Source organism: Bos taurus, chromosome 1 (genome assembly GCF_002263795.3).
Source record: "Bos taurus isolate L1 Dominette 01449 registration number 42190680 breed Hereford chromosome 1, ARS-UCD2.0, whole genome shotgun sequence".
NCBI classification, from domain to species: Eukaryota; Metazoa; Chordata; class Mammalia; order Artiodactyla; family Bovidae; genus Bos; species Bos taurus.
The window spans coordinates 143,085,642-143,099,501 of NC_037328.1; the positions used below are offsets into that span (position 1 = coordinate 143,085,642).

Sequence of the window (13,860 nt, forward strand, 5' to 3'; positions counted from 1 at the left end):
GACACGACTGAGCGACTGATCTGATTCTCAAGATTAATTTTATCTGTGTTTAAACAGATAAACTTCTAAATCACAAATGTGGCTCAGTTGGACTTGCACTGAAATTCAGTATTTGGAGGATAAAAAAGCATTGTCTACCAAAAAAAAAACCACTTTAAATACAAACGTATGTGTGTATGGCTCTGATAAGAACATAAGTAACTTTACAGCAGTCCTGGGAAACTCAGGTTTCCGCAGCCCCTCCCACCCGTGCCCTGCTCTCCCAACAGGCTGCTGGTGCACCTGCTGGCGTACATCCGAGCTGGGGCACCGGGGTTTCAGAGAGGCCCACACCACCAACTATCGGTCCTCAGGGACCACAAGGAACATGGTGAACTCATCCAGCTCACTGATAACACTGCACAAATTTAACAGGGACCTTAAAGGGGGACAGACCACCTCTCTGTGAAGGGCCGGAGCCTAAGTATTTCAGACTGTGCAGGCAACCCCGCAACTCAGCTGCTGCAGCCCTGAAGCTGGCGCTGAGCACCCCTAATCGAGCAGGTGTGGTTGTGGCCCAGTGAGATTTTACTGATGGACACCCATAGATTGAAGCATTTTTCTTTTGACTTTTTCCATCCATTTAAAAACCTAACAACTGTGCTTACCTCCCAGACCACAGAAAACTGGGCAACGGGCAGGTTGTGGCCTGCAGGCCAGTCTGCTGGCCCCGTCTTAGCCCAAGACACCAAGAAGAGGGACTTGCCAGCAGCCCAGCGGTTAGGACCCTGAGTTTCAGTGCTGAGGTCTCAGGTTCAATCCCTGGTCAGGGAACGAAGATCCCAAAAGCAGCATGGTCAAAAATAAAGACACCAACAAGAACAAACAAATTTCTCCTAAAACCAAGAATTCAGAGCATATTAGGAATGAACACTCCATATCAGGACCACAGCCATGGCACCCCACCACCCCTGCAGGTACACCCTCTCTCCGCCAACCGAGTCGGATGGGGGACCGGGGGTACAGGTTGAGTGTGTGTCTGTGCGTGTGCGCACGCATGCACTGTGGGGCGGGGCAGGGGGTGGTCCCTGATGTCCCGTGGGAAGCAACTCTGAGAGGTTTACAAACAGTACTGTTTCCAGATCAGCGTTTAAATTAAAACTAGGCACTAAGGAACAATCTGACGCCTCTCAGGTTTTGATACACGAGACGACCTGTGTCCAACGCCCATGAAACACCCTCACACCACAGATACGTCTTTCTTCAAACCAAAAGGTAAACGTTTCAATCACAAAGAGCACACTCATCGTACACGGTTCTGCTCAATATATTTTGAAATCAGTTCCATATGTTGCTGGTCAATTTTCCAGAAGCTGCAGAAAAACTCATCTTTATTGATCAGGAATTAGCACACAGCTGGCTTTCCTGCTCTGCTGCACGTGCACAAAGTCCAGATCAAAATCAAACATACACATCACCAGTCACCTCCCTGCGGAGTGAGTGAGTGTCTGCTGGGGCACCCAGTTCTCACACGTCCGTGAACGGGTCTGTCTCCACCAACGTTGGCAACGAGCTCTCCTTGGTCCACATGGCCTGAGCACCGGCAGCCAGTATTTACTCCTCTTGGGCTAACAGCCCATGGGGCACACGTCTGCCTGCTGGACAGCATGGCAGACCATCCAGAAGGGCAAGCGGAGAACAGCGTGGGTATCCACTGCACTGCTGGAAAGACGTCAGCCTCCAGACTCCCGACAGGAAGCCCGCTGCGCTGCAGGACGAGCAGGAAGGACGAGCGCCAGGCCCACAGGCGATCACCCTCCAAGGGGAAGGGAAGTGCTGGGTGTACTTACTACTCTCGCACAGCATCTCCAGTGACGCTGACCCCGTGGCACAGCTTTGGGGACAGAAAGTTCTAGGGTCCATGGTCCCGTCCAGCTGTCCGGCACAGCCCCAGGGGTCCGCTGAGCCGGGATGGACCTCGCCGCCGCCCAGCCCAAGTCAGGGAGCTGCGAGTGGGAGGGGAGAGGGCAGCACTGTGCCTCCCCGATGGGCACCCTGAGTGCTAGGACGAGCAGCCCTGCGCCAACTCCCCTGCCCTCATCTTCTTGGTCGGCCCGTTGGGCCCGGGCGGCGGGGCCTGGCGCCGCTTCTTCTCCAGCTGCTGCTGCAGCCGCTCCTCCTTCTTCTTCAGGTAAGTGGTCATGTTGTCACAGGTGGCCTTGTAGAGGCTGCTGAAGCCACTGTCCACGCCGGCACAGCCTGTGCAGGAGGGATGAAACCGGGTGCCAGGGGTGACGCCAGGCGTGAGTGTGGATGGGGACTCAGGGCTCTGCCTCGAAGGGGGGTCTGGCGGACCCTCCTGCAGCAGGGAATGAACTCGGCCACCACCCAGGTCTTGTGGACCTCGGGGCCTCCTCGGGCACGGCCCCCAGAATGCCCACGTCCTGACGGCCACGCCTGGCTGCACCGAGGACTCGCTTCTCACAGGACACGGGGTCCCTGGGAGACCAGGTGCAGGGGCTGTGGCTGCATCTTGTTGGCACCCAACCCGGAGTGTCCTCTGGCCAAAGCAAAGGGGAGACACGCGGCCGCAGTTCAGCAACCTGCAGGGACCTGAACCCTGCCAACCAAGTGGCCCGGATGTAGGCCCCACTGAGGTTAACCTGAGACCAGGGCAGCACTTCTCTAAAGGGACCGACCAGCCCTGCCTCACAGCACTCGCCTGCCCTGCAAGGGACACACACTCCACAGGCCCCACGTCCTCACCCCAAGAAGCAGACCCTTGCTGGGTACTGCGCTCTAGGACCCGCTGTGGCCGCAGCGGAACGTGACCCTGGAAAAGCAGGCCAAAGACGAGTGCTCACCTTCCAACATGGCCCAGTTCACGCGAACGTGAGCACAGACCCTCCTCAACTCGGCACTTTCAGGAGCAGACTGAGGAGATGAACAGAAAGCTTTCATCAGAGAGAGGACAGAAACCCCCAGGCTGCGGCACAGGCACGGGAAAGCCCTGCCCTCCACACCCCCAGGAGGCAGCGAGGCCGTCCACCCAGCCCGTTCAGCACAGCAGTGACCACAGCTTGTCACACAGAGCCGGGGACACACACTGCCGCCTCACCAAGGGTGACTCTAAAGGTGCCTGGAGCCTGCAGGCACAGGCCAGGGGCACTGACTCACCCCTACCCTTCAGATAAAAACACCCGAATGAGCCGCTGGGCGGCCCTGAGCGCTCGACAAGGACACGCAAGTGTGCAGAGAGCTCTGTGAGCGTCCCCTGCCCCTCACCATGGTGCCCAGTGAGCCACAGGCCAGCCAGGGGGTGACACACAGGCCCACCCCAGCCACCTGCGAGGACAGGGCCCCTCGGCGTCCAGTGGACCCAAGGTGCAAGACTGTGCTAAGGCTGCAAGTGTAAAAGGTACCCACCCAGGACCCCCCAGCTGTGGGCTCTTCTCCTAAAGAGACGTGTGACCAGGACAGTCACAGGGAAAGGGTAGCAACGACAGCAACAGCCCCCAAAACACCAGTGTAGACACAGGACACTGGAGAACCTGGCAGGCACCCCAGCTTCCTGTTCCCCCCGAACCCCGGGACACAGCCTCTAGCATGGATGTAATCAGGCTGAAAGGGGTTGCAGCCGTCTCCCCTCTTCCCAGCTTGGGGCATAGCAGGGTCCAGCCCCCTTACCTGCCACTGGCCGCCCACGGGCCTGTAGAGCACAAGAGGGTCCTCCCGGCAGTCTTGCAGGACCCACAGCCCGTGGCCCTCCTCAAAGGCGGCGTCCCACACCCGGTGCTGGAAAGTCAGCAGCTGCCTTGGAACCAGCTGTCGCTGGGCAGCATCCAGCTGGAAGATGTAGACCACGGGCAGCCTGCCAGGAGAGAGGGGATGGTGAGGACAGTGTCCGTGGCCCAAGGGGTGCTCGGCCCACCAATGTCTCAGCTGCCACCTGATGACTCCCCGCGCACCCAGCCACTCTTGTGTCCCTGCTCCCAGGAGCTGTGACCTCACCAAGGTTTCCGTCCTTAAGTCCTGGAACAGCTAATTACACAGCCAGGACGAAACCACACAGAGACAGCTGCTCCACCCACTGAGCAATGCATGGACCGAGTGGTGAGCTCAGCCCCCCACCCCCAGCCCAGGCAGCATTTTACCCTCTAATCCTGCATCTTCCTTTCTAACATGAGCTCAGATGCTGACCCCAGGGTGCTCGTCAGGACAGGTGAGAATGTGGGAGGCCCCCCAACCCTCTTCCCAGCACGTGGACAATGCTCAGGAGGGCACAACTGGGCGATCGTGCTCCCCACGCCTGTCTCATCTGCACTGCAGCCCCCGGGGTCTCCTGTGCTGAGCTGGGCCCTACCACAGCTGACCGTTAGCTGGGGTTCCACCTGCACAACAGGCCAGCCAGAGGCCAGGGCTGCCTTCACGTTGGCAGGTACCAGCAGCGAGTGAGATGCTGGCATACAGGAAGGAACCCGCCCCTGCTGCAGCAGAGGGGCTGGGAGAGTCGAGGTCACTGCAGGGCGAGGCCAAGCCAGAGACCCCTTTGTCATCCCCCAGCTTCCTCCCACCCTCACAGGCCTGCAGGAACCAAGAGCGACGCCCTATCCACGTGGGCTCACCCGTCACACGAGAGCGCCACGCAGTCCTCCTGGCTCCAGTAAGTGATCCTGGACACGGCAAACCTCTGGAAGGAAAAGCAGCAGCCTCAGTGACATCAGCTGGCCAGGACTGGACTCCAGCTGCCCTGCTCTAACTTCGGGCATCACTGCAGGACGGACAGTCCCCGTGTGTGGTCCACCACAGCAAGAGAAGACCGTGCAGGACTCTCCAGACCCCAGGGAGGGCACAGTTCACAGGCAGCTCTGACACATGGGCCTCACGGAGCCTGTGCAGCGTCTCTAAGGCCAACGGAATTGGTCAAAAAGGAGGGCAGAGAGCACACAGGAAGAAAAGAGGGGATTATAACTATGGACAGTATGTACGTGAGCATCCACAGGTCCTGGCAGAGGAAGCACCTGGGGTCAGAGCCAGGAGGAGCGGAAGGGACATGGCGGGCCACACACAGCTCTCAGAGCAGGGTGGGGGGCGGCCCCGGGCTCATACAGGTGCAGCCAGGCCCGGCATCAGGAACTGCTCGCTCCAGTCCCCTCTGTGCCCTGCCTCTCCTCACCATCTGGGGGTGTCAGGAGGTTGAGGAGGGCACGGATGTGAAGAAGGCAGCAGAACACACAGGCCTCTGTTTGCCACGGCTCCAGTGGGGGCACCATGGCAGCAGAAACCCAAGGGGGAGTCTGCACTGACAGCAAGAAACTTCTTCAACGTAAAAGGAATTTTTTCCACAGGATCCCAGCAGCTAGAGAGGCCCTGAGACAAACATGTGGGGTTACCTTGTCACTCCAGGGCTCCGTGGGCTCCTGCAGGCTGGTCAGGGGACAACAGTGTAACTCGCGGCCACTTCGGTACTCCCAGAGCCTCAGGGTGCAGTCCTGCAGACACCAGGGACATTAGCGCCCCGTGGGGCATCCAGGCTTCACCAGGTCATGGGGACGATAACACAGAGGCAGCGGCCAGCGCACCTCTCCCCCTTAAAGGCTTTTTGCTTAGTGACAACTGTGCAAAGCACCACACAGACCAGTAAGAACACACGAGGGACCCCACACAGCTAAATGGGCAAGGACACAAGGCACCCTGTCGTGCTAGGGGTCACAGACGAGGCCTGCTGCGCTCGGGCTGGGACTGCGGTGCACACACGCGTGCACACACACAGTTCCATCAACGAGCGTGCATCCGCACAGGGAGAAACATGTGAGGCTCATGAGCACTGAGAACTGTCCACGTTACTGCTCAGGAATGGGTGCAAAGAGGGCGTCCGTTTGTTACCCATGAGAGTGTCAACTGGTACAGCCTGATGTGAGCTCCAAAAATAACATAAATGCAAAAAAAAGCGTTTACCAGGAACAAGCCCAGCGTGCCCATTCCTAGTCGCCACAGTACTGGAAGCCCTGGCCAGAGCAATCAGACAAGAAAAAACAAGGAATCCAACTGGAGAGGAAGAAGTAAAACTGCTACTGCTTGCAGACGTCGTGGTTTTATTTACAGAAAACCCTAAAGACTCCAGCAGAAAACTACCAGAAATAATAAATGAATAAAGTTTCAGGGTACAAAATCAATGCTCAAAACTCTGCTGAGTTTTGAAACAACAGAGTAAAAGAGAAAAATTAAGAAAACAACCCCACACACAATTGTATCAAGAATAAAATACCCAGGAATAAATTTAACCAGGGAAGTATAAGGCCTGTACTCAGAAAAGTATAAGACAAAGAAACCAAAGACATGAACCAATGGAAAGATATTTGTGCTCATAGACTGGAAGAGTTAACACTGTGAAAATGTCCATCATTAACTAAAACAGCTGAAGATTTAATCCAACCCCTATCAAAATCCCAATGACATTTTCCACAGACATTAAACAACAACAACCACAAAAAATCCTAAAATGTATATGAAAATCACAAAAGACCTGAAGAGCCAAAGTAATCTTGAGGAAGAATAATAAAGGGGAAGGGTGTCACACTCCCTGATTTTGAGCAACACTGTAAAACTACAATGATCAAAACAGTATGGTAATGGCAGAAAGGCAGGCACACGTATCAATGGGACAGAACTGAAAGCCCAGAAACAAACGCAGGCACAGATGAACAATCTACAGCAAAGAAGCGAAGAACAGACAACAGAGAAAGGACAGTCTCTTCAATAAAGTGTGGAGAAAACAGGCATGCACAGAAGGAAAAAATCGCACCACAATCTCACACCATGCAGAAAAACGAACTTAAAATGGATTACAGACAAATGTAAGACCCAAAGCCATAAGAAAACACAGGCAGTATGCTCTCTGACACTGGTCTCGGCAAGATCTTTCCAAATAAAATTCCTCAGGTAAAGGAAACAGAAGCAAAAATAAATGAAACGACGTCAAAAAAGCTTCTGCACAGCAAAAGAAACGACCAACAGAAGCACCACCAAACAAACGGGAGAAGATATTTGCAAATCATACATCTGATAAGTGGTTAATGGCCAAAGTCGACAAGGAACTCATACAACTCAACAACAGCCACCTTTCAACCTTTACAGACGGGAAGAGGATACGAACAGACATCCTGCTAAATACAGACATACGAACAGCCAGCATGCACAGGAAAAGACACCCCACATCCCCAGTCATAAGGGAAATGAGATCAAAACCACAGTGAGACAGCACCCACGTCTGCCAGAAGGGCTGCCGTGGGAAAGACAACAAATGTCAAATGTCGGTGAAGATGTAGAGAGAAGGGGCCCCGTACACTGATGGCAGGAATGTAAATTGGTGCAGCCGCTGTGGAAAACCCTATGGAGGTCTCGCAAGAAATCAGAGCTACCAAATGATCCAGCGATTTCACTCCTGAGGAGAAAACAAAAACACTACTTTGAAAAGATGTACGCACCCTTATGTTCACTGCTGCATTATTTACAATAGCCAAGGCATAGAAGCTAACAGCCCATCAACAGACGAAAGTGGCGCGCACACGCGAACATCACCCAACCATAAAAAAGGAATGAAATCTTGCCATTTGCAACAAAACCATGGATAGACCTAGAGGGTATCATGTCAAGTAAATTAAGTCTGGTGGAGAAAAACAAATGCCATATGATTTCAATCATTAAGTAGGATATAAAAATAAACCAAACAAAAACACACACACAGATATACAACGAACAGAGTAGTGGTGACCAGAGGGGAAGGCACGATGAGTGAAGGGGTTCAACCGGATTGTACTGCAGTGCACAGAAACTAAACTGCTGGTGTGAGCACACTGTAGAGTGTGCAGAAGTCAAAATACAACGCTGTGCACGTGAAACGTAGGTGTTATAAACTATTACCTCAATAAAGTAAAAAAGAGAGGGTAATGTTAAGAAATATCTGCTACAACACTTATCATACGATGGCAGGATACAAAATCAAACATCTACGGAGAAGGGCCAGATGGTGAGTGAGATGAAGCCGGGTGCACGCTGGCATCCGACGAGGCCTGGTGCCCAACTCTGACACCCGGGCACCAGACATCGAGGAAAACTCGAAAGATGAGCAACACGCCGGTGGGGGTTGGGGGACACACACAGGAAAATCCCTTAAAAACCCCACACGTCACACCACCTCAGGGAGTGCAAAGGTCTGCAGGCAGGATGCAAGAACAGGGCTGTGAAGAACGTTCCAAGGACGAGAGCAGAAACTAACACTCCTGCAGGAAGACAGAGTAGAACGGGGAGCAGGAACACACGAAAAGAAATGCAAAAGGAAAGACAGGATGAGACGACGGGCCAGTGCCCGCCTGATACAGCTTCCAGGACAAGTGGGGTGAGGTGGCTCCAGAGGCAGGAACCCAACACCCCCAGGTGTGCAGACCTGAGACTCAGAAGGAAAAGGGCCACGGACTGTGCAGCCATTTTCAGGGGCCCCTGAGAGCCCCCCTCACCCTGCTCCTTCGTTCTTCACACTATGGGGTGAGAAGGCCCCCAAACGCATCCAGAGAGAAGGGTGATCAGACCCCACACAGGGGACCCAGACTCAACAGCCTCGGACTTCAGAAAACAAGCAGCTGGGCAAAAACCAAGCAAACTGAACACCAGAGGGAGAAAACCCTGGAGCTCGACCACCTGACCTCCAGGGAAACACTGGACAGAGACCCATCCACCCGCCCGACCACTGAGAGCTGGGGGCGGGCAGGCCCCCAGGATGGCCAGTGCCAGAACTACTGCGTCTCTTTGAAAAGAAGCACAATGCTGGACGTGGTAAAGCTGAGCAAGCAGACTAAAGGCGCCGGTCAGTACATGTCTCTATGCATGTGAGCACTTTCCTTTATTATCAGAGGCTCACAACAAAACCCCCAGAAGCTGGCTACCACTGGGAACTCTGGCACGTTTATTTTCCTCTTTACTCTCACAGGACCATGCGTAGCTTTCAAGAACAGGACAAGAGAACAGAAAAGTAAAAACCTGAGAGAAACCATGTGTGGAGAAAGAAACAGGACTTGGTCGCCACCCGAAGGCCTGCCCGTCGGGGGTCCACGAGGCGCCCCGAGTCCTCCCCAGGCCCCCAAGGTACAGAAAACGCTAAAGGGGTGGAGAGGCAAAGATGAAAGGCTGTGCGCAGAGCTTCTGAAGAGAAAGCAAGGCTCAGACCTGCACCTCAGCCAAGTGCTGCTTAGTGATCCCGAGAGGAAGGTGCCCCCTCTCACCCAGCTGTTAAGCCTTCAGGCCCCGGCTCCCGGGACTGGGCAGCCGGCCAAGTGCACGGCCTCTCCACGCGCTCACACGCCACAGAAGGGTCAGGGAGAAGGGCCAAGCGCATCGGCACCGGGACAGAACCAGGTCCTTCTAGGATTCAGAAAGGACCGTCTACCAAACTCATTAACTGAGATCACGATGCTGGAAGGACCCCTCGGACCAGAATCCACGCACTGCTGTTCCAGCACAGCGCACGCACACACACACAGCCTGAAGCAGGGAGCAAGCCAGTCGGCTCTACAGGGAGCCACAAGCACCACCTAGTGGACGGCCACTCAAGAAAAGCACACGTCGACCTCACACCACAGCTGGGAGCCCAAGACAGGCTCCTCACAGCGGGCCCACCCCACCTGGGGCACCCACGCCCCGCCTCCGGGGGAGCGGAGCACTTACCCCGGAGGACGACAAGAGCAGCTCGGGGTGGTTGGGCACCACGAAGATGCGGCTCACGAACCTACAGGGGAGAAGCAGAGGGTGAGCTGGGCTGCTGTGACTCCATCCAGCCCACATCCTTGGACCTGGACCTCAAGAGAAACCACGAGGAGCAACATGACCATGTGCGGAGCGTGCGTATCACTCCGGTGGGCTTGCTAGGAAGGCCCCAGAGGGCCCGCCTGCTCGGAAGCTGCCCCAGGGCACACACTTCAGTGGAGTCCGAGACAGCAGGGTGACGTGCCAGCAGGGCTGAGGGGGAGCGGCACCACTGACCACCAGCCAGTCGCACCCACTGCGCCGCACCCGAGCAGCCCACTCCCCGAGACCAGCCCCCAGCCCGGGAGGGGCGAAGCTGCCTGCTGTGTTCCCATCTCTAACATGATCTACCACTCGGGTGCCCGGGGACCCCTGGACAAGGAGGGACCCCCATGGCTCCCTACAGTCCCCCTCCCAGCCACGTGGAGCCTCACCCTGGCCTGGGCCAGTCCTCCTCCCCAGGACCGCCTTCCCCAAAGGCCCTCCAAAAGGAACAAAAGTACATGCTGAACTTGGCCTGTGTTTATCGCAACAGCGTGACCATGACATCGGGTATGGGCTGCCTCAACATCTCAACAGGAAATGGGCGGAAACTGCAGTTTCCAGGGCCTTAACCAAGAGCGACAACTGGTCATTTACTCACTGAAACACCCACTGAGCACGTACTGCGTGCCAGGCACCCTGCCAAGGGCTGCAGACAGCAAGGCGCAGACCTGACGAAGACCCCGCCCCCAGGAGGCAGGGGGCTGGGTGGGGTGGGGAGAGACAGGCCCAGCCCATAAGGAGCCCCTGGGGGTCAGCACCGGCTCGGAACGACCCATCCAGCCCCAACGTGAGCCACCTTTGCCAGTAACCCCACTTTTAATAAACAGACTCAGGTAAGATTAATTCTAACACTAGGTTTTTGCCTTAACTCAGCATTCCCAAAGTGTTACATCTCCACCGCATCAATGTAACAAATTAACGACAAGCTGTTTTTACACTGTTCTTTCATTTGGAATCCCCTGTTCACACTAATGGCACACCTCACTTCACACTTGGGTGGCTCGTGGCTCTGAACTTGACAGCAAAGGCTGAGAAGAAAGAACAGCAGGGGGTTTGGGGGGCAGGCGCTCACATGGGGGGTCCTGAGAGCAGAGGAATGAAGGAGGGGCCAAGCCACAGGAAGAACATGCCCAGAGGCGAGAAGACCAAGGATAAAGGCCCTGAGGCAGAGTGTGCCCACTGGGGCAGGCGGGTTCAGCAGAGACCGGGGGCGGGGGGGGGCAGGTCATAGGAGTGACTCCGCTCTGAGGATGACTACAAGACAGAATACACTCACAAACCCAGCAAGCAGCGACCTTCTTCAAGGCCATTCAAAACCAAGGAGACAGGAGCAAGCTGAGAACCGAAGCACCCACCAGTCCCTCCTCCGCCTCATTACAACGCTTGGGCCAACTCTACTGCTGTCCCTGCCTGCAGACTGCCATCAGCCACGTGCCTGAGAAGGACGACAGTCTGCAGAAACGCCTCCTGCAGGTCAGCATCAAAGCCCACTGCCTGAACGGGCATGCGGGGGCCGGAAGACACCTGCCTGGACGAGGGAAACGACTGACGCGTGTTCCTCGCCCCTGACACCCACCCCCACTGACCGTGGGCCACTGCCTGGGGCTGTCGGGCCGTCGACCCTGAGTAAGGACGTGCCTTCCAGAAACAATCCTTGAGCCGTGTGGAAACCACAGGTGACCCTAACTGACCAGAGTGGCTGTCAGGGGAAGGGCCTCCTGCAGGCAGCAAGGTCAGCCTGCCTGCAGTGACGGCGAGCTGGGGACCGAGACCTGGATGCTACCCAGAAAACCTCCAGCAAACAGGTTCTGAATGGGCAGGGAGGTTCTGAAAGTTCTGAAGGCCGTGGTATCAGAGGGTGAGCTGGACTAGGGTCTCGTGAGGCAGCAGGCCAGGCGCTAAGGCCAGTCGCCTCCTCCCGGCGTGGGTGCCTCCTGCTTCAGCACCGGCCTCCCCAGCCAAGAGCCAGAGCTTCCCTCTGCGGGGCATGGGGGACTCACTCGGTGTGCCCCAGGCAGAAGGACTCGATGCTGTGCGGAGCTGCGGCCCAGCTCACCCGGATCTTCTCATCCCGGTCAGCAGTGAGGACAAAGCGGTCGTCGGGACTCACGGCCTGTGCACGAGGTGAGAAGGGGCAGACCCAGTGGTCAGCACGCTGGCTCCCACCCTACTTCCCCAGGTCTGAGCTCAGGTGTCCAAGGGCCTCGGCTGTATCTGGATGCCCGGCCTCGTCCACTCCCATCTTCCCACCCAGTCACTTTTCTCTCCTTCGTGTGTCCACATGTCCAGCCATTCACCAGGTCCGTACCCCACTTCCCTGAAGGGCCCCACAGCAGCCCAGCCACCACCCCGCTGCAGCCCAGCCCTCACGGGCCTCTCAGTGCCTGTGGGGTGGGGGGCAGCTCCTGGCTGGGAGACTGGAGGACATCTGCTCTCCCCACACCCCTCCTCCTCGACTAGACCACCCAGCCGCCCCCTAACTTGACTGCCCTCCTTCACCCTGCTTCACCTTCTGAAACCTCGCCCCCGCAGCCCCTATGCCCAGGTCCGCAGGGCTGCCCCTGCCACAGCAGAGCCCACACCCGCCCGCTCCTCACCCTGATCCCGACCGTAGCCAGTGAACCCACTGCGCACGCACCACATCCAGCAGCATTGACAGGTGTCCGAGTTCAAGCCTGCCGCCCCCGTGCGGCTCCAGCACCGAGAAGGAATACACATCGCCAGACTTGTCCGCCACCAGGATCTTCTCCTCAGAGGCCGTGAAGGTCAGGGCCGTGCACCTCCTCACCACGGTCCTAAAAGGCCAGAGACGCCCGAGGTCGGCCTACAGGGGTCGGCACCAGGGCCACTGCTGACCTGCAAGCCACCTGACTAGCGGCTCCTGTCACGTGGCAGTTACCAAAAACATACAGCAACTGTGAGGATGGAAACAGAGCCAGGGCCTCAGACAAATCTACTTTTACGATGCTGTTTCTTCTCAAAATGTACCAATGGTAAGATCTGGGTGGTGAGTATCTAAGTGTCCAACCCTCTCAATTGGCCTTGTGTTTAAAGACTGTCCTGGTAGAATGCTCCCTGGCCTCTTTGTACATGTGGAGGTGACAAGGCCAGTTTCCTAAACACTAAACGTGCTCTGGGCCGCAATCCAAACCACGGAGGACGCCCCTGCCCTCTGGCTTCCCACGCACCCTCTGCTGGCGTTGCCGCCTGGACCAGGACCCTACAAGCGCTGCTTGTGCACAGCATCCGAGGACAGGAGGGTCTGCTTGTGCACAGCATCCGAGGACAGGAGGGTCCAACACCGGATCGACCCTCCCTGGGGGCGCATCCCAGATCCAAACCGCGCCCCACCGGCTCCCGGCAAAAACCCTGATCCGCGAGAGCCGTGAGGTGTGTCACGCCCACGAGCTGGTTCAGGAAGAAAACCAGAGCTGTGCCAACACAGGCCGACCGCCCACTGCCCGTCCTGGGCCGGGGGTCATGGTATTCCTTCCTGCTGTCATTTTCCACTGTTTCTACTGAGAGGTATCTTACATGAGACAGGAGCCATGCCGCCGCTTCACACACAAACAACTGCCATCTATCTATACGTGAGGCTTCATCACAGAAGAGCCAGCCCCGGCTCTGTCATCACCGAGGGCTGCCAGGGACCCACTGCCCCCATAAAGAGCTGATATCTGGGCTTCCCTGGTGGTCTGCTGGTTAAGAATCTGCCTTGCAACCCAAGAGACATGGGTTCTATCCCTGGTCCAGGAAGATCCCACATGTCTCAGAGCAACTGAGCCTGAGAACCACCAATTGCTGAAGCCCAAATGCCTCTGGAGCTCATGCTCTGCAACAAGAAAAGCCCAAGCGGCGGGCCATGAGCGCCGGCTCCGGGGCTGTCAGCTCCGGGCCGGGACGGCTCGAGGAGGCACGCGAGAGGAAGGAGCCGCGGGCGCTGGGCAGCTGCCTCAGCCGCCGCCCGGGGGACTAGGTGAATTCCCCTTCCGTGCCCTGGTGCTGGTTCCTTGGTCGCGTCTGAGGAGGCGAGGTCCC

The 13,860-nt window shown here is 56.6% G+C and overlaps 1 protein-coding gene across 6 annotated transcripts in view; it reads right to left on the reverse strand.

The window, feature by feature from the left end:
• Positions 1–1,290: 1,290 nt before the first annotated feature.
• Positions 1,291–13,860, reverse strand: part of WDR4 (WD repeat domain 4) — a 33,339-nt gene continuing 20,769 nt past the window's right edge. For all 6 annotated transcript variants that reach the window (XM_059875134.1, XM_059875103.1, XM_010801649.4 and 3 more), the window contains 8 exon segments: positions 12,461–12,617; positions 11,823–11,935; positions 9,700–9,760; positions 5,373–5,471; positions 4,605–4,669; positions 3,667–3,850; positions 2,844–2,913; positions 1,291–2,238 (listed from right to left, as the gene is read on the reverse strand). In XM_059875134.1, coding sequence (XP_059731117.1) covers positions 2,042–2,238; positions 2,844–2,913; positions 3,667–3,850; positions 4,605–4,669; positions 5,373–5,471; positions 9,700–9,760; positions 11,823–11,935; positions 12,461–12,475 — 804 coding nt within the window. In that variant the 5' untranslated portion in view covers positions 12,476–12,617 and the 3' untranslated portion in view covers positions 1,291–2,041.